This window comes from Microcebus murinus, chromosome 10 (genome assembly GCF_040939455.1).
Source record: "Microcebus murinus isolate Inina chromosome 10, M.murinus_Inina_mat1.0, whole genome shotgun sequence".
Taxonomy (NCBI): Eukaryota; Metazoa; Chordata; class Mammalia; order Primates; family Cheirogaleidae; genus Microcebus; species Microcebus murinus.
This window is the reverse complement of record NC_134113.1, coordinates 14,531,443-14,550,492: the sequence shown is the minus strand read 5'-3', so window position 1 is coordinate 14,550,492 and position 19,050 is coordinate 14,531,443. Positions and strand designations below refer to the sequence as shown.

Here is a 19,050-nt window from a genome sequence, read left to right as displayed (position 1 = left end):
TTGAGTCTTTTTTTTTCCATCACAGTGAAGAAAATCCAGTCAATAATATGATTTTCCCAAGGCCGTATCACCTTAGTAGCTTAATGTATATAGGTAAAGGACTGGGGTTGTTGACATTTCCTTCTGTGGTATTTTGTATTATCTGAGCTACAAGACATCCTTTTTAAAAGTAGTGTCCACTAGATGCCACATGGCTTTAGTTGGCTCTGGCTAAGAGGGTCACCCTGAAGCTCTGATGGGTCCAAATACATTCTATTTAATAGTTCTCCGATAGATTTCTTTGTGGCTTTGTAATGTTAGGTTGCACTCTGTGGTGTGTATGTGTAGCGGGTGTGGGAGGATGTGTGACAACCAGAAGCACCAGGTGCCATAAAACAATGAGTTTTCAGGATGCAGTCTTTTCAGAATGGTCCTTAAGAGGTCCATGGATGGTGCTGGTGTCCTGTGGATGCAGGTGCTACTTTCCAACCTCGCCTAGAGATGTTACAAATCTCCTAGTTTAGGATATTGATAGTGTGCCCTACACGTAAATTTGCAGACTGTCACAATAGTTTATTATAATTTCTTAAAACAGTCCTCAAAGCTTTTCCTCTTGAATAGCTAAATTTCTAGTTAGAATCTTGTAAAATCCTACATTTTTGTCATTAGGCTGAGACTGTCGAGCTTTATGTATTGCTGGTGTACGATGAGAGCAAAATCATGGTAGCTCATTCACGGCATGATTCTTTGACATTGCCTGGATGTATTGCAATGGCAGCAAGACAGCTTAGAGCGCTGTAGCAAGCATTGTAGGAAGAGGTGCTTCTGTGTCACTGGCTTATAGCCTTAAGACTTTCTGTGGCCCCTTATTTTCCCTTTTGGTTATTTTCATTAACAGGCGCTTCCTCCCCCCTACCCACTTCTGTTTATAAATGAAAGATAAAGGTTTGGCATGGCTGGTAATCCATTCATGGGAGGTATCCTCCCATTCCAATTTAAGATTTTGTTATTCCCCGTGTAAGAGCAATGTTGAATTCTGACCTCTCTGATGCCTGCTTGGCTCTTTCCAACTTCTGAGACCACTGTTTAGCTTAATATTTCTGTGATTCTTTGTTATTCTAATGGAGCTGGGCATTTCTTTCTTTGCTCCCCTATGTTCAGGGCCCAGAGCCGAGGCTTGCCTTTCTCCTTGCTTGGGCAGTAGCTGCCTATTTACAGAGTCCCAGAAGAAGTGGGGCAGGTCCCAGTGCTCTGTTGTGCCACAGCACGGGCCATGCTCCTTTGCATAGTCTCCACTGACTGTAGAAGATGTGGAAGAGATAAAATTATTGGGAGTACTGGGTAAGCCACATAAAATAAAGATTTAATTTGAACTGACTTAAATCTCTCTCCTGGATTCCCCAATAGGTTATAGAACTTAACATTTCTGTTACTACTTAGCAAAAATTGTAATTGAGTGCAGAGGAGATGTTACCTGGCTTCTGCTCTAAACTCAGTGGAAGACCATGGAGAGCAGACACTTAGAATATGAGCTTGGAAACTAAAATTAAAATCAGGACTAATCAGTATAAAAGTAATGAAAGGTATTTAGGATTTTAAAGGTTAAAACACACATATATACACACGTTGCAGAAGGAATGTTTAGTTTTAGATTGGTTTCTCTTAAAGGAATGCCTCACTAATTCCAAAAAAATATTTCCCAGCCATTTTCATCTTTTCCTCTTGGCCCGCCAGTTGAGATTTGAGTGCGTGGACTAAGTGTTCACATCTTATCTCTTTCAGCTGCATGTTTTGTCTTTGGAAATAACAGGAGCCTCTGTGTCCTTTATGCATTGCGTTTGATAAAGGGACCGATTTGACTTGCTTGTTGCCCAACCTTCCAGTTGGTCTCCAACCAAACCAAAAGTGCCGCCTGCTATTACAGTCTAAGCATGATATGAAAGCTGTAATCTAATCAATGACCACTTGGGCATTTGGGACAGTTTTTGACACTTGTCAGTATTATTAGTAACCAGCCAGCTTGCTAAAGAATAACACACGATACAAGTGAAAACGTTCTCGGGCAATGAGCTGTTCCTCCAGGACAATTGGGTTACCACTCATATCTGCAAGGTTGACTTCACTAGCTTAACCCGAGTCTAACCTGCACCCTCTCACCAATTCTAAACACAGAACAAGATAGGCCGCCACGCTGTTTTATGAAGTCGAATAAACTGCACGGGGGATAGTCTGCCCTCTAGTGCTGGAAGGGGCGGGTCCTGAAGGACACCAGGTGTGCCTGTGGGTGGCTTGAACTGAGGCCTTGCTGTCTGGAAACCGCTGTGTTCTGTCAGGTGGCCGACAGTCGGCGCGCACTTGCTTGGTCCCGGGCCTTTGCTGTGCGAGCGTTGGCGTTGTCCTGGTCCCACCGCAGCCTCCTCTGACCAGTGCTGGTAACCCCTCTGGGGCTCCCAGGCCTGGCAGCCCTGAGGTCACCTCACCTTCCCGTGGGCCCCAGGGCCACGCTCCCCGGGGGGCCAGTCTCGTGTTCCCACTTTGCTTGCTCCATTTCTCTTCAGATTCGGTTTAGAAGAGGTCTTTTTGAGGTTAAAAACCTGCCATTGAGTTCCTTCAACTCTTTTTCTCGATTAACTCTTTTTACTAATCTTTGTGGGTTTGATCCTGTTCCTGGGCAAGGGACTTCCTTAACATTGATACTCTTAGGAAAACAGCCTTTTAATTCAATCTTAATACTTTGTTTGCATTTTATTAATTTCATAGTTTTCTGGGGTGGGGGTGGGGCCTACCTAAAACACGCCCTGAACAACTGCCGTGTGCCCAGCAGCACGCCTGTGCCGTGCTCACATGGCTCATGTGGGTGACACCTGCACCAGCTTGCTCTCCCCTCTCTGTTCTCCCATCCTTAGGGAACTCAGATGAGAACTTCCAGAAGGTGGTTGCTGTTCAGTTTCATGGGGTTTGCTGCTGTATTTGTTATCATGTGAGTAAAGACCCATCGCCCCTGAAATTCTGGAAAGGTAGGGCTGGCTGGCCTACCAGCAGGGCCTGGGTGTTAGGAGGGGATGCAGTAAGGAAGAGAGCATAGGAGACTGATGGAAGTGAAAGGACAGAGATATTCCAGTGTCCCTGGAAAGCTGATTTTGCACTTCACCAGAGTACAGTACCATTTTATCATGCTGATAGGAGGAAGAGCTGGAAGAAATTTTATCTGGCTGGTAGAGGTGTCCACTGAGGCTGCATTTTTAAATCCCTGTTCATTGTGCACAAATCAAATGGGTCTTTGTTGTTTTTCGGCTTCACTGAGTCAGCCTGGAAGGAAAACGCTAGCCTTTCTTTGGGTCAAAGTTGCGAAACAAAGCAAAAAACAACAAACATAACCTTTCAGAATCTATACAGAGTGATCCCCTCTCCCCTTCTTTTTGCCCTTTCCCATTTCAAAATGTCACAATTATTAAAGGTTAAATTTTTGGAAGGAACACGTGCTAGCCTATGTGAGTAAACAGTCCATTTTTGGGCTCTATGGTCTCCATGAGACCTATACATTCTTGGTCTCTATATTCACACATAGGCCAATGGGAAAACCATTCGAATGTGTTGGCCATAAAATAGTGTTATGTCCTTGTCTAGGTGTATCTGTGCATGATTATAAGAATCAGGATGCCTGGGCCTGATACTGACTTTGAATAGAGTTTGTGCTACTGTTGATGGAGTATCTGGGAGATACGCTCTGAATGCTGAGATGTTTCTAGGGCCAAGGGACAGAATATAGGAAAGCGGGAGAGTTTAGGCCATGTGGTCGTTGTTTACGGAGCCTCTAGTTTTGCTCAGCTGGGAGTGGGTCCCTAGCACCCTGGTGACTGCAATGCACTGGGTATACCAGTACCACTTCTTGTGTAGTCATTTTCCCACACAGCTCAGCTCAGGGCGGCTGGTCTAACTCAATGTGCACTCAAAACACTTGGCACAATTGACAAAGATGCAATTCTGGGCCCTATGTCCACAAATTCTGACTCCTTAGGTCTGAAATGAAGCTTCATCTGCCTTTGTAATTTGTAGTTCTGCACACGGCCATAGCCCACACTTTGAGAAACATCTAACCTATTAACTGCTCAGTTGTGTGTTTTGAGCTGTAGTTTATTACCAAGGGAGAACTGGGTGAAATTGTTGAAGAATGATGATTGCCACAGATGTTTCCTGTGTTCTTAATCCCCTGAAACTGTGGTATTACGCCCTGCCCTACGTCTTTTCTCCCACCCTTTTATTTAGACTGTGGAACAGCATTATCTCTTTGAGAGATCTACTCCTGAGTAATGAGGGGAGGGGATTTTTTTTAAGTGGAAGAGAACAAATTTCAAGTGCTATAACTCTCTGTGCTTGAATCTTGTAACAGACTCCTAGGGGCAGGGTCCCCAGGTCCTTCTACTGGGGCAACCTCAACTGCCATTGTCAGGAGAGAGAGGAGGGACCCGGGACCTTCAAGCTGAGAGGATGGTACTTTGGATCCCTCAGCGTGTGATTTATATTAGTGACCCCTCACTTCTCAGAGCCGAGCGAGGAAGCAGTTTTCCTCTTGAAGCAGGTCTGCAGAGACCCCCTAAAAAGAGAACTATGAACTGAAAATTTGGTGATGGGATTTTGGATTTTCTGGGCATGTTTTGTGTGTGTGTTTGTGTGTGTGTGTGTTTAAGTAACAGGACGTAAGGATCCTTGACTGGGGTGGCTCATCACCAAACCTTATGGGAATCAATATTTACACTCTCTTCTGTTAAACAGGTTTAAGAAAGTACCTGCATTTGACATTTTGAGTTTCACCTCCTGTCTTCTTTCCGTCTGCCCCACCTGGCTGTCTTCATAAGTTGCTAAGGAGTGGTGAAAGGGTTAAGTCAGCAGCAGGAGCAGGAGAAGGAGGAAGAAGCAAAGTTCTACGAAATGATAAACTGTGATTTAATTCCTATCCTCATCTGAGCCCCCCAAAAGCATGGTTGTGGGGGTGTTGACCCCAAGGCTCCCACCTCTACCCACCTTGGGGGGTGTCTAGAAGGACATGCTGAGCGTGGTGCCTGCCCACTGGGTGCTCTCAGCCACGCCGGGAGGGGTTCTGGGGGCTCCTGGCCAGCCTGTTCTGTGGCACCGCATAGGCTGGGCGGAAAGGAGCGAGGTGTGGTCCTGGGCAGAGTGAGCCCAGACACGCCAGCAGCGACCGTCCCACAGACACAGAACTCAACCGAGCACAGAATAGGGGTGGTGGGGTTTTGGGGTACTGGAAAGAGTGCTGGGCCCTCACCTGTTCACCTTTCACCTCACGCAATGGCCATTTTATTTGCTGCTGGCCCTAGCCAAGGCTGAGCAGGCTTCAGCCCCCAGTCTCCAGCTGCTGAATTATGGCTCCCACTGGCACTGAATTATGGCGGCCACTGGCAATTGGACCTCTGTGATCTTTCTTATGCCAGGGCTACTTAATGCTACTTACTACTGAGTCCACGGCCAGAGGTCCTGAACACGAGGAGAGGGAGGACGTCTGGATTAGCCAGGGCTCTCTTGCTCTTAATACCGAGGGAGGGAAGAGGGCAAAGTGAAAGAGGACGCCCCTGAAGGCCAGGTGGGTCTCTGCAGCCAGGCACAAAGCCAGCACTTCGGATACTGAGCCCGTCTCCAGCCTGCAGCCTGTGGAAAGATAGCCTGGAGGCGGGCTCTTCTGAGCTCAAGTGTTCTAGGTGACCCGATGCACACAGAAGGAGCGGGGCTCTGGCCTATTCTCGCTACTCCAGTTTGGTTTTGGAGGACCACAAAAGAGATGACTGCTTTTATGCTCCTGGGAACTTGGATGGCTGTCAGCTGATTGCCAAGCAGTCTACATCGCTTGGTCATAACTAGAAGCTGCCCTAGGTCAATTTTGACCTCCCTCTCTCCCTTCTTTGCGGACAGAGGAAGACACACCTCAGATTGCAAAGGGCAGTAAGGGGATAACACAGCTAAGTTCTAGTGTCCTGGGCTCTCTTTGATACCAAGAGGCTGGTTCTGGCACCTATGATGTTTCTAGCACCAGGTGCTTGGTGACTTGGGACACCCCTGAACCCCACCTGAGCAGGAGAGGCAGTCTGGTGTAGGGGAAGAGCCCTGGGAAGGGAGTCTAGACTACATTTTCCAGCACTGCGGTTCACTTGTTGAGTCAAATCAGTTTGGGTTGCACAAAGTTAGAGCTGATTTCTTTCCTGCAGGAATTCCAAAAGCCTTTGACATGTATTGTGTACTAGGCATCTCTAAAAAAGAAACATAAACAGTGTTTCCTAAATATATTTGACCGCGGGACCCTTTTGAAATGGAGTAACCTACCAACACCTTGCTGCACAGAGTTTTTGAAATGCTGAGCTGGAAGTTACTGTCACTGCACTTTCTGACCCTGTGTTATTGATCTGTTGATTCTCTCTAGTTCCCGATAGATCTTTGAGGAGGGCACAACATTCCTGGAGAGAGGCCAAAGAGACCAAACAGTGGCGTAACACAGAATGGGGACAGGAATCCTAACCTAGCTCTTCCCTTGGGAAGTTCGGGGCCTCTTTCTCCTCTGGGATTCCTGTAAGAACCTGTGATCTCTCGCTGTCCAATTGAGGACAATGCTCTGGGCATGAGCAGCATTGCTAGGATTTCCCCTCTCTCTGTTGTGTTCTGAAAGGCCCCACTTGTCACACAGGGCCTGTTATTTTGCCTGTTGTCTTCAAAACCCCGCTGGTGGCCAGGTGTGACGGGCCTTTGCCTGCCTGCTCTGAGGGCAGGTCTGGAGTGTGGATGGAACTAGCGCGGGCAGGGGGTAGGTTTCCCTGGCTGGGATTTTCTCTTTCTGTTTGCAAAGCACTGTTAAAAGGTTATTGCCTCCTACATTGCTGAGGTCCAACTACCGTGCCTGCATTCGACAGAGGGGCCTTCGCGCAAAGGCGAGCAAAACACCAAGAGACGTGAGAACCAGCCAGCCGCAGGCGGACTCGTCCATCTGGCAGGGAAGCAAGCACGTGGGTGGGCGCGGGGATGTGACGCCTGTCGTTCAGGCCTGTTTTCGGGAAACTAGAGGCTCCTCAAGGCCCACCCCTCAGTCAGACAATGTTGGCGTGTCATGGGGAAGGAAAATGAGAACACGTGGATAATCAGTTCCTGGGTCGAAGGCATTTAGAAAGTAAGTTCTCGGGCCCTGCGTTCTGCTCCCGCCAGGAACCCGGGCTGAGAAGGAAGCGGAGGCAGGGCGGTGTGAGCGCTCTCCCCCCAGCCTGGACGGCTCAGTCCGAGAACAGGCTGGCGAAAGACTTCCTCAGGTTGCGGATGGTCTCCGCCTTGGCCTCGTCCTCGCTCGGGGTCCCGCGCTGGCCGGCGTCGGGGGTGCCGAGGCTGTTGGTCAGGGACTGGGATTTGCTGGAACAGAAAGGCAGGGCGTTGGGGAAGACAAGGCCGGGACTGCAGAGGAAGCGAGTCCTGGCGGCACATGGGCCAGCCCCGTCATCACTGGCTTAGTGCGACCAGAAACCGGGCGTTCGGCGCTTCCGTGGCACTGGCACATGAAGCACAGTTTAATCTGCAAGGTGGCGATCGTTAGCCTCGTTTTTTAGGTTTAGAAATTGGGGCTCACAGAGTCAGGTAACTTGCTCTGTCCTCACAGCCGGCCACGGGGAGCACGGAAAGTTCGCCTTCTTTCCGTGACCCCCCGAGGTTCAGGCAGCCGGGGGTCACCAGGGAGGAGCTTGAGTCCACACCTGCCTGCAGGTACAAGTGCCATGTCAGCATCAGGCTACAGTCACTCCCACTGTGGTTTCCGGCACTGGGTTGGGAATCAGGAGGTCTGCGTTCTAGACCCTTCTCTGCCATTGGGTGTCTACGGCCTTGGGCAAGAGACTCACCATCTCAGGGTTAGTTGCCCTTGACCTCGTCTGTGGAATGACCCTCAGGCTCCTTCTGGCTCTGACACTCTGGGCTTCAATTCCCACCTCTGCTCCTGAGCCTTTATTGCCAATGCCACCCCCACCCCCGTTTGGGATTGTCACAGTGCCGAGTTTGGGGCCACCGTGTGCATTTCTGTGCGTGCTGTGCCAGTGCCAGCCTGCGGCCACTGCTTGCTGAACACCTCCTGTGTGCCAGGCCAGTGCCAGGTGACAGAGGTGAGGGACGACTGCGCTTCAGGCCTGCCCTCGAGAGGCTCGCAGTCTAGTGCAGGTGACACAAGTTTAAGAGCTCTGCACACGATCTTGTCACGTTAAAAACTGAAGTCCTCTTTAAATCAGGGACTATCTTTTACCCTTGCTTACTAACCCTTCACAGAGCCTTGCCCGGGACAAGGCACAGAGTGGGCATTTGGCAAAGACCTGCTGACTTGAATTGAACCAAACGCTTTGAAGCAGTAAGTCTGGAGACTTAAGTGTTTCTAGCTAGATCACTGCAAGGTCAGTGACCAAACTGAGCTTAAGTACCAAAGCCCCGGTCTGTCCTGCGATTAGCTAAGCTGACCTTTTTACATGGTGACAGGTGGTACATAGACAGGCCTCTATGGTGCCAGCAGCACTCTGAGCACTAACTGTTCATGAACTCACTTTAATCCTTATAATAACCATGTGGGGCTACTGTCCCCATTTCGCATGTGAGAAATTGAAAGCACAGAGAGGTTAAGCCACTTATCTGAGGTTCTGTCGTTTCTAAGTGGTAGAGCTGGGATTTGAACCCAGGCCATCTTACCAGAGTCTGCTGTCAACTGCTAGGCCATATAGCCTGGAGGGCCACTTGCTAGTATATATCAGACTAAAACTACATTTATCCTTAGATAGAACAATACCACTTCAGGTATTGTCTCTACAGTTAGTCCTGCAATTATGAAAGTCAAAGTTACTACTTGCAGCATTATTTGTAAGAACAAACCAAGTTTCTATTTATGGTGGATTAGTTAGATAAATTATAGTACAACTACACAGTGGAATACTATACAGTCATGAAAAAGGAGAAATTTCAATGAATTGGGTGGAAGAGCTCCAGGATTTACTGTTAAACAGGAAAAGCAAGGAGCACAATGGTGCAGATAGTGAATATTACTATTTGCATAAATGGGCAAGGGGATCAGAATGTCTATTTTTGTATTTGCATAAGGAAACACTGAAAGGACACACAAGGAATCGACAAAGGTGGTCATTTCTAGGGACTGTGGAAACAAAGCATTGGATAAGAATGGGGTAGGAGTGAGGCTTTTCAATGTACATCTTTGATATCATTGATATCTTTTAGATCTTTGAACCATGTGAACCTATTACCCATTCAAAAAAATTGTTGTCAGTGTGATCCCTGGACTGCATGTCCTAGATTCCATCCCAGCTCTTCCACTTACTAACAGTGGAAACTTTGGCAAGTTATTTAATCTTTCTCTGCTTACTCATCTGTAAAATGGAGATAATAATAGTTATTAACTCTTAAGCTTGGGGGAACTTAATAAAACCCCAACTGGGTAAAGTACTTGGTACAGAGGGAGTGGACAGGAGCTGTTAGTTGAGAAACAATGATGATCAATATGAGTGTCCGGAGTTGAATGAAGGCAGAGTGCTCCAAAGAAAACTTATTTGGGATCTCTCTTTGGACCTCAAAACCAGAGATGGGCCCGAGAGGAAGCAGGATGTGTATGTGTATTGTTGATGGGTGATTTACAAAAATGATCACAACAATTCCTCCTCTCCCTGTTGTCCACCCTTTTGCAATGTGACTTTGTGGCTCCTCCCTCAAGAGTCTATTTCCCCACCTCTTGAATGTGGCCTTGTCCTTGTGACTTGCTTTGACCAAAAGCAGGGAATGGAGTAACAATGTCTAACTTCCAAGGCTGGGCCTCAAAAGGCCTTGAAACTTCTACTTTTCCTCTTTTGGAAAGCAGCTCTACCATGTGAGAAAGGTTGGTAGTGCCCGGGGCAGGATGAGACCCCCCCTTGGAGAGAGAGGCCCAGCTGACAGTCCCCACCAGCAAGCAGGGTAGTGGGTGAGGCCCTCTTGGACCACTCAGCCCCACCAGAGCTGCCAGATAACTGCAGGTATGTGAGTGATCCCAGGGGAGTAGCATTGTCAGATTGAGCAGATAAAAATATAGGACACCCAGTTAAATTTGAATGTCAAATGAAAAACAAAGACTTTTAAAAGTATAAGTGTATTCCATGCAATATTTGGGGCATCCTTATATTCAAAAGCATCCATTGTTTTTCTGAAATTTAAATCTCACTGGGCATCTTATGTTTTATCTGGGAACTCCATAGGAGACACCAGCAGAAGAACCTTCCAGCTGAGCTCAACTCAGAACAAACTGATGAACCAAAAACAAATTATGAACAAAGAAAATGGTTGTTTTCTTAAGCCACTAAGTTTAGGGGTGGTTTGTTTTGTAGCAAGAGGTAACCATTGCATGTATACGTGGAGGGTTACCACGGTGGGGCCTAATCTATACTCTCGCCTTGCTGGGCCCTCCCCACAAGTTCCACCCCTCTAGACCTGTTTTTACCTATTTAAAGTCTAGGTGAGGCTTTTTCCTTTTGGGTTTTCCTTTGTCCCTGAGTCCCTGAGCTTGAACCAGCCCAGCTCTGCCCGTGCACCCCAACTCCACCCGTGCACCCCAACTCCACCCCACCCCCTTTCCGATTCCCAAAGCACTTACTTGAGGTGGGGGTGTGGCGGCGCAGGCTTCTTGGACTCCTCGCCCTGCTGAGAGGTGCTCCGGCCCTGCACCGGGGGCCGGGGCTGCGAGGGGAGGGCGGCGCCCGGCTTGGGGGCCTGGTTTGGGGAGGCGCCGCCGGATGTCCGGGACAGCTGCGGAGAGCCTGGCGATCTTTGCTGCTGCGGAGATCCGGACTGGGGGCTCAGGGGCTGCTGGCCTTGCGGGGACAGCCTCTGCTGGGAGGGGCTTCCGGACCTCTGGGGCTGGGGAGACTGAGCTTGGCGAGGGCCCCCTACGGGGCCAAAAAATAAACAAATAAAATAAGAGGTTAAGTTGTTCCAGTTTTTTTCTTAGGGTAAACATGGCTATACATAAATAATGTTGCTTCAGGGATATTCATGACAGTGTTCTTTTAGAAACAGTGACAAACTGGAAACAGTATAAATATCTAACCATAGGGAAGTCATTAGGAACATTAAAATATATCCATATAATGGAATATGCTGTGATCATCCCATAGCACGTGGCCAGACAGTATTAAATGACACAGGGCAGTGTTGATAATACATGCTAAATACACGCTGCTAAACAACAAAAGAGCAGCTTAAGAACAGGACATACGGTTTTGTTCCATTTTGGCACGTATGTATAAGAGCCATGTGAAAAAGACACACTGGAAGCTCGTACACTAAAATCAGCGTGTCTCAAACACACTGTGCATATATATGAATGTGCATATATATGAATCACATGCGTATAAATGTGCATATATATGAATCACATGCGTATAAATGTGCATATATATGAATCACATGCGTATAAATGTACATATATATGAATCATGCGTATAAATGTGCATATATATGAATCACTGGGGAGGTCTTGTCACATAGGGATTCTGATACAGTAGGTCGGGGACAGTGTTGTGGCCTGAATTGTGCAAACCCCCCCCCCCCAAATTCATATGTTGAAGCCCTAACCCTCAGTGTGTTTGGAGATGGGGTCTTTAAGGAGGTCATAAAGTTAAATGAGGTCATGAGGTCCTAATCTCACAGGACCGTGTCCTTATAAGAAGAGGCAGGGACATCAACAGTGTGCGTGTGCCCGGGCACCGAGGAGAGGCCGTGGGAGGCACAGCAGGGAGGCTGCCTCTGCAAGCCCAGAGAGGAGCTGCATCAGAAACCGGCTCTGCCAGCGCCTTGATCTTGAACTTCCAGCTTCCAGAACTGTGAAAAGATACATTTCTGTTGTTTAAGGCCCTCAGTCTATAATATAGTATAGGGATTTTGTTTGTTTGTTTTTTTAAACTATACCACCCAGGGCTGCCCTGAGTCCTTGTGACATCTTCATGGGAATTAAGAAAAGGCGGCTTCCTCCAGTGGAAGCGGCTCTGAGCCGGGTGCCAGCGGGCCGAGGACTGGATTTCGGCCAACCTGCCCCCTCAGACATCGAGGCAGCTGGGCACATTTTCAGAGGGCACAACCTGTATGTCCCGTGGCTCTTAACCCACACTGGCACCAGGAGCCCCAGGTCCTGACCCAAGCCTTGCCACTAACTGGCGGTGTGACTGTGGGTAACTCACTCCTCCTCTCTGGGCCTCTGGGCCCTCATTTGTTGTTAAATGAGGTTGTTGGACTATACACCAGACATTCCCCGCACTTTGTGAGCCTGCGGCGCACTCTCCAGGTTGGATTCAACTGCAGCAGGTTTAGCAACCGATTGCACGTGGCCTGGGTTCATTACCTCTTTCGTGACTATGTGCCCCAGGAGGCTGGAGGACACGCTGATCTCGAACTCAAGCACCTGTAAGGCCAGGCAGGTGCTTAAAGAAATAAAGCAGGCGAGTGTAAGAACAGTAACATGGCCTTAAGGACTTTTCCCAGTTGAGACAAAAACATAGTCCAGAGGACTATTTCTCTAAAGAGGTGCAAGCATAAAGAAAGTGACGTCCCCTTCCCCTGTGGAAGTGACAACAGGGAGGAGTAGGGCCAGAGGCAACTAGAGGGGGCCCGGTCCTTACGAATGCTAGGGGACAGCTGTGATGTGGACCTACAGTTTCTAGAGCTTCTGTCCTATCAGGAGAAGCTGGAAATCTCTAGAAGTCCAAGTAAAACCTCCTGATTTCTACATGCTGGTTACTTTTTGGTTTTCTAAACCTACTGCAGATCAAAGAAAACATTTGTTTTCTTCCTTTTTTCTTATGTTCGCCCCTTCCCTCTCCCCAGGTGGATATCTTGGAAAATCTGGAAAATACTCACTCAGTAATTCATTAACCATTTGCTGATTCCCTATTATGCACTATTATGGGAATCATTAAGAGACACCCTGGTTATTTCTTTCAGCTTCTTGGCAAAGCAGAAAATTTGGTATTTTTTTATTTGAGCACATATAAAAATCTTAACTTATATATAGAAAGTATTTGCCTGAGCACAGGGTTGGTGCTGAAAAATTAAGTTTATTAAAAGAAACTTTCACTTTTACTGAGTTGAAATGAACGGTGAGTTCAAAATAAGTTAATAATGTGATCTTGTTATTTGGGGAAACTCAATGAAAGTGTTGTTTTAAAATTAGCCTTGTTATTTTTAATCTGAATGTAAATTCACCGGGCATTTTCTTTAATTACCTTAATTGGTTTTAAATTGATTGTTTTTCAAGTCACTAAAAATGTGTTTAGCCTCATGTCCCTTAAAATAATATCTCTTTATCAAAGCATGTTTCTACTCTGGGCCAGAGAGGAAATCGGAATACAGTAGTTCTCTGTTTTAAAAGGGCTCTGTTCAAATGTGTTTTTAAAAAGTAAGTCCTGGGGCAGAGCGGGAGAGGAGGGGCCGGGCAGAGGCCCTGCCAGGAGCCTGGTGGGGTGAGGGAGAAGCAGTTTTTGAACATTTGTAACTATAGAATTTTTGCCGGGCAGGAGGGCAGTGGGGCTGCAGTTGTTATGAGGATTGTTAATGATAATCACTAGGAGCAACATGTATAAGACACGAGTCATTCATAGAGTTACATAATAGTGATAGTAAATTACTGGCAGTAAGAACTAACACCTTCTAAGCACTACTATGTCAGACACTTTGCTAACTGCCTCACCTGCAGTAGCTCATGGACAATTCCTCATCGTTAGATATGGCAGCTTTATTTCCTCCTTTGCCCTGGGGAAACTGAGGCTTGGAGAAGTAGTGTGACTTGCCTCAGACTGAAAAGACAGCTGAGACATGGAAATGCATTCAAAAACATATTATCTGCTTAAAGAAGAATACTAATGATCATATAAATAGGCATACCTTGTTTTATTATGCTTCGTTTTATTGTGATCTGCAGATACAATTTTTTATAAATTGAAGGTTTGTGGCAACTCTGTGTCGAACAAATCTGTCAGTGTCATTTTTTCCAACATCATGTGCACAAACCTATGTCTCTGGTCACATTTTGGTAATTCTCAGATATTTCAAACTTTTTCATTATTAGTATGTATGTTATGGCCTGTAAATTTCAATAAAAGTAAAAAATGTTTAATAAACAATTTTTTAGCACCAATCCTGTGCTTTAAGCAAATATTAAGACTTTATATTTATAAGTTAATATTTTTTTATATGTGGTCAAATAAAAAAATACCAAGTTTTTTGCTTTGCCCAGAAACTGAAAGAAATAAGCAGGGTGTCTCTTGATGAATCCCAGGTGTATAATCGGGAATCAACAAATGGGTGATGAATTAATGAATGGGCATGTATATCTGTGATCAGTGGTCTTTGATGCTACTATTGCAATTGTTTTGGGGTGCCATGAACCATGCCCATGTAAGATGTCAATCTTAATCAATAAATGTGTGTTTTTTGACTGCTCCACTGGCCATTCTCTCCTTCTCTCTTCCTCTCCTTGGGCCTCCCTATTCCCTGGGACACAGTATTGAAATTAGGCCAATTAATAACTTTACAGTGGCCTCTAAATGTTCAAGTGAAAGGAAGAGTCACACATCTCTCACTTTAAGTAAAAAACTAGGAATGATTAAGCTGAGTGAGGAAGGAACGTTGAAAGTCGAGACAGGCTGAAAGCTAGGCCTCTCTGCCAAAAAGTTAGCCAAGCTGTGAATGCAAAGGAAAAGTTCTTGAAGGAAATTGAAAGTGCTACTCCGGTGAACACACAAATGATAAGAAAGTGAAACAGCCTTATTGCTGATAGGGAGGAAGCTTGATTAGTCCGGATAGATCAAACCAGTTACACATTCCCTTGAGCCAAAGCCTAATCCAGAGCAAGACCCTAGTTCTCTCCAATTCTATGAAGGCTGAGAGAGGTGAGGAAGCCACAGAAGAAAAGTTTGAAGCTAGCAGAGATTGGTTTAAGGAAAGAAGCCATCTCCAAAAAATAAAAGGTGAAGCAGCAGGTGCTGATGTAGAAGCTGCAGCATCTTATGAATGCAGAAGATCTAGCTAAGATCATTGATACAGGTGGCTACACTAAACAACAGATTTTCAACATAGAGGAAACAGCCTACTGTTGGAAGAAGATGCCATCTAGGGCTTTCATACCTAGAGAGAAGTCAGTGCCTGGCTTCAAAGCTTCAAAGCTAACTCTCTTGTTAGGGGCTAATGTAGCTGGCAACTTGAACTTGAGTCCAATTCTCATTGGCCATTTAAAAATCCTAGGGCCCTTAGGAAGCTTACTAAATCTACTCTGTTTGTGCTCTATAAATGGACTGAAAGACAGCACATTGTTTACAGCATGGTTTACTGAATATTTTAAGCCCACTGTTGAGACCTACTTCTTGGAAAAAAAAAAAAAACCTTTTCAAAATATTTCTGCTCATTGACAATGCACTCGGTTACCCAAGAGCTCTGATGGAGAGATGTACAAGAGATTAATGTTGCTTCCACGCCTGATAACACAACATCCCTTCTGCAGCTCATAGGTCAAGGAGTCATTTGGACTTTCAAGTCTTATTATTTAAGAAATACATTTTGTAAGGAAATAGCTGCCATAGACAGTGATTCCTCTGATGGATCTGGGCAAAGTAAATTCAAAACCTTCTGAGAAGGATTCCCTCTTCTAGATGCCATTAAGAATGGTCGGGATTCATGGGAAGAGGTCAAAATAGCAACATTAACAGGAGTCTGGAAGAAGGTGATTCCAACCTTTGTGGATGGCTTTGAGGGGTTCAAAACTTCAGGGGGGAAGTCACTGCAGATGTGGTGGGAGTAGCAAGAGAACTAGAGTTAGAAGTGGACCCTGAACATGCGACTGAATTCCTGCAGTCTCATGATGACACTTGAATGGATGAGAACTTGCTTCTTATGGATAAACAAAGAAAGTGGTTTCTTGAGATAACATCTACTCCTGGGGGAGATGCTATGAGCATTGCTGAGATGACAACAAAGGATTCAGAATATCACATCAACTTAGTTGATAAAGCAGTGGCAGGGTTTGAGAGGATTGACTCCAATTTGGAGAGAAGTTCTGTTGTCAGTAAAATGGCATCACACGCTACAGAGAAATCTTTGTTTTTTTTTTTTTTTGTTTTTTTTTTTTTGAGACAGAGTCTCACTCTCTTGCCCGGCTAGAGTGAGTGCCGTGGCGTCAGCCTGGCTCACAGCAACCTCAAACTCCTGGGCTCAAGTGATCCTCCTGCCTCAGCCTCCTGGGTAGCTGGGACTGTAGGCACGTGCCACCACCCTTGGCTAATTTTTTCTATTTTTAGTAGAGATGGGGTCTCACTCTTGCTCAGGCTGGTCTCGAACTCCTGAGCTCAGGCAATCCTCCCGCCTCGGCCTCCCAGAGTGCTAGGATTATAGGCGTGAGCCACCGTGTCGGGCCTACAGAGAAATCTTTTGTGAAAGAATGAGCCAATCGGTGTGGCAAACTTCACTGTTGTCCTTATTTTAAGAAGTTGCCTCAGCCACCACCCTGATCACTCTCAGCAGCCATGGACGTGGAAGGAAGACCCACCACCAGCAGAAAGATGACTTGCTGAAGGCTCAGATGATTGTTAGAATTTTTAGCAATGAATTGTCTTATAATTACGGTATGTACATAGTGTTTTTAAAGACATAATGCTATCGTACATTAAGACACTACAGTATGATGTTAAACATAACTGTTACAGGCACTGGGAAATAATAAAATTTGTGTGATTCCCTTTTATCGTCATATTTACTTTATTGTGGTGGTCTGGAATTGAGCTCTGAGCTGTGCCCCAGTTGTACACAATTATACAATTTCCCCTTTCTTAAATACTTTCTACTTTTCCAGGAAGAGAAGTACAGGCAGGAGAGATGGATAGCGCCTTCCATCTAAGACCTGGAACCGAGGAAGCCATTTGGTGCCCAAGGCTGATTTTTCCCCAGGAAGCAATGGATCTGTTGCTTTAAAAACTGCGACTGGGAAGGCCCCAGTATGATAGTGCGCCCTTCTTTCCCTCAGGTTTTAAAGCAGGTCCTTCCAAGACTGCAATGAAGGTGCTCTGAAGCTCCACGCTGGCGCTAGAGCCGCGACTGTGCCCAGGTTCTGACTGCGAGAGAGAGTGCGGGGCGAGTTTCTCCCAGGCCAGCTGAGGACACCCGAGCGCTGACTGTCCTGAGAAAGTTACTCAGCCTGGCCATGATTTTCCTTCGTCTTGTTATCAATAGTTTGTGCATTCTCTAACAAAGGGTGACATTTACGTGGCGATGCTGGAATATTTTTGAGGAGGAATTTCAATCGACAAGGTTACATATAAGATTCCATTTTCCTTTCTTTCTAGCCGTAGCCAGTTGACTCACAAATCTCTAATCAGGCACCACCTGTTGCTATGAACAAACACTTTCTAGAAGGTGTGAAAGGCCAGACTGGTAAATGCACCATTTTCCTGTCGTACCTCCTTGGGCAAAGCCTCAACTTCCACCTCTGGAAGGCAATGCTATTTGGCATTGCTAAAAAAAGGCAATGCTATTTGGCATTGCTAAAAAAAGGCAATGCTATTTTCACTGTAGAGTGGTTGGGACAATAAAAGTGAGGAACTGGATGGGACAGTCGCTAGCACAGAGCTTGGTACATTTTTGGTACGTAGTAAGTTGACTTCGTTTCCCATCTTCCCTTCCTGACTTTAAGGGGCTGACAGACCTCATAGCCTCATTCATCCTGCGTATGGCGTGAGCAAGCGTGCTCTCTGGATGAAGCCTGAAGACGGACTTTCCAGAGAGCCTTCTGGAAACCACACGTGGCCCCCAGTGCATTCCACACCCTCACGGAGAGGGTCTCTCTCAATGGCTTGTCCCGGCTCATACATACCTTGTGGAGGGGGGCGCGGCTGGGGCTGTCCTAGCTGAGGTCCCAGCTGGGCTTGCCCTGGGGACTTCGCTGATTTCATCTGCGGAGCCTAGAGCAGGAGAAGAGAAAAGAAGCCTGTTGATCTCACCGCGGCCATTGACTTCCTGGGCGGGAGGGAGGTATCCATAAAGATCTTATTCCTGAGATAAGACTGACATAAAGTATGGAGTTCTGGGGTGCACAGCGTAATGAAGTTCTGCACGTGTGTACATGGCTGTAACCACAGCCCAGAGCCAGACGTAGGACATTCCGTGGAGAAGGCTGTCCGTCCCCCGCCCCCTCCCAGGCAGCAACCCCCTCATGTATAACCGGTATTCTGCTGTCTGTTGTCATAGATTCGTTTTTGTGGGGAAAGTGGGGGTTTTGAGACTTGCTTTTCCAGAAAGCTGGGCAGCTGGCAAATTCTTTGGAGAATAATCTGGTGGTCCACGGTGGGGGCTGTGGACCGGGGGGCGCTGCGGGGGGCTTGCCGGGGTGGGTGGGGGTGGGGAACGGAAGACACAATAGTCTCTATTGACTGCAAGGGCACGTGTGTACATGTGCTGTTGCATGCATGTGCTCACACATGTCCTGTTCAGGCACAGGATGGAGGGCACGGAGGGGACAGCTGTCCATAATCTCTGCCCACAGACGCCCAAAGGCCAGGTGGGCCGAGATCGTTCTCCCCAGGGTGGGGGAGAGAGGAAGGGTTCCCCGCAGCCTCCTGCATTCTGCCGTCAGGGCGGCTGCAGATGCTCTCCCCGGGCCTGGGCTCTGTCCACACCCCGCTGCCTTCTCCCCAAGGTCATTCCTTCCTGGGGGTGTCTCCTTTGGGGCCGGGGGCTCCCCCTCCCCAGGCAGGGGGCGTTCCTTGCGATTACAAAGTCTCCTTTGCTCCCGAGGCCCTTACCCAAGGTCTCAGGGGCGAGGGCACTGTGCCTCCGGGCATCAGGAGTTGGCTCATCTTGGAGACGACAAGGTCGGCCATGAGCTGTTTGTCCTCCTCCACGTGCTCTCCGATCAGGGGCATCGAGCTGTCCATGACCTGGGGGAGGAAAGGAGTCTGAGGGACCCCCAGGCGGGGAGAGCCCGCCGGCTCAGGGCTCAGGGCAGAGGCGACCGCCAGATGGCGACGTCCTCCG

The 19,050-nt window shown here is 47.2% G+C and overlaps 1 protein-coding gene across 5 annotated transcripts in view; it reads right to left on the bottom strand.

Annotated features, from left to right (window-relative positions):
- Positions 1 to 5,537: 5,537 nt before the first annotated feature.
- The window catches only part of SYN3 (synapsin III), a 440,909-nt gene continuing 427,396 nt past the window's right edge, over positions 5,538 to 19,050 (bottom strand). For 2 of the 5 annotated variants that reach the window (XM_012772789.3, XM_076007057.1), the window contains exons 11-13: positions 18,819 to 18,953; positions 17,891 to 17,978; positions 8,216 to 10,910 (exon numbers count right to left, since the gene is read on the bottom strand). In XM_012772789.3, the coding sequence (XP_012628243.2) occupies positions 10,630 to 10,910; positions 17,891 to 17,978; positions 18,819 to 18,953 (504 nt within the window). In that variant the 3' untranslated portion in view covers positions 8,216 to 10,629. Of the gene's footprint in view, positions 7,381 to 8,215; positions 10,926 to 17,890; positions 17,979 to 18,818; positions 18,954 to 19,050 lie in introns of those variants that run through there. The other 3 variants (XM_020287867.2, XM_076007056.1, XM_076007058.1) reach the window with 2 other exon arrangements.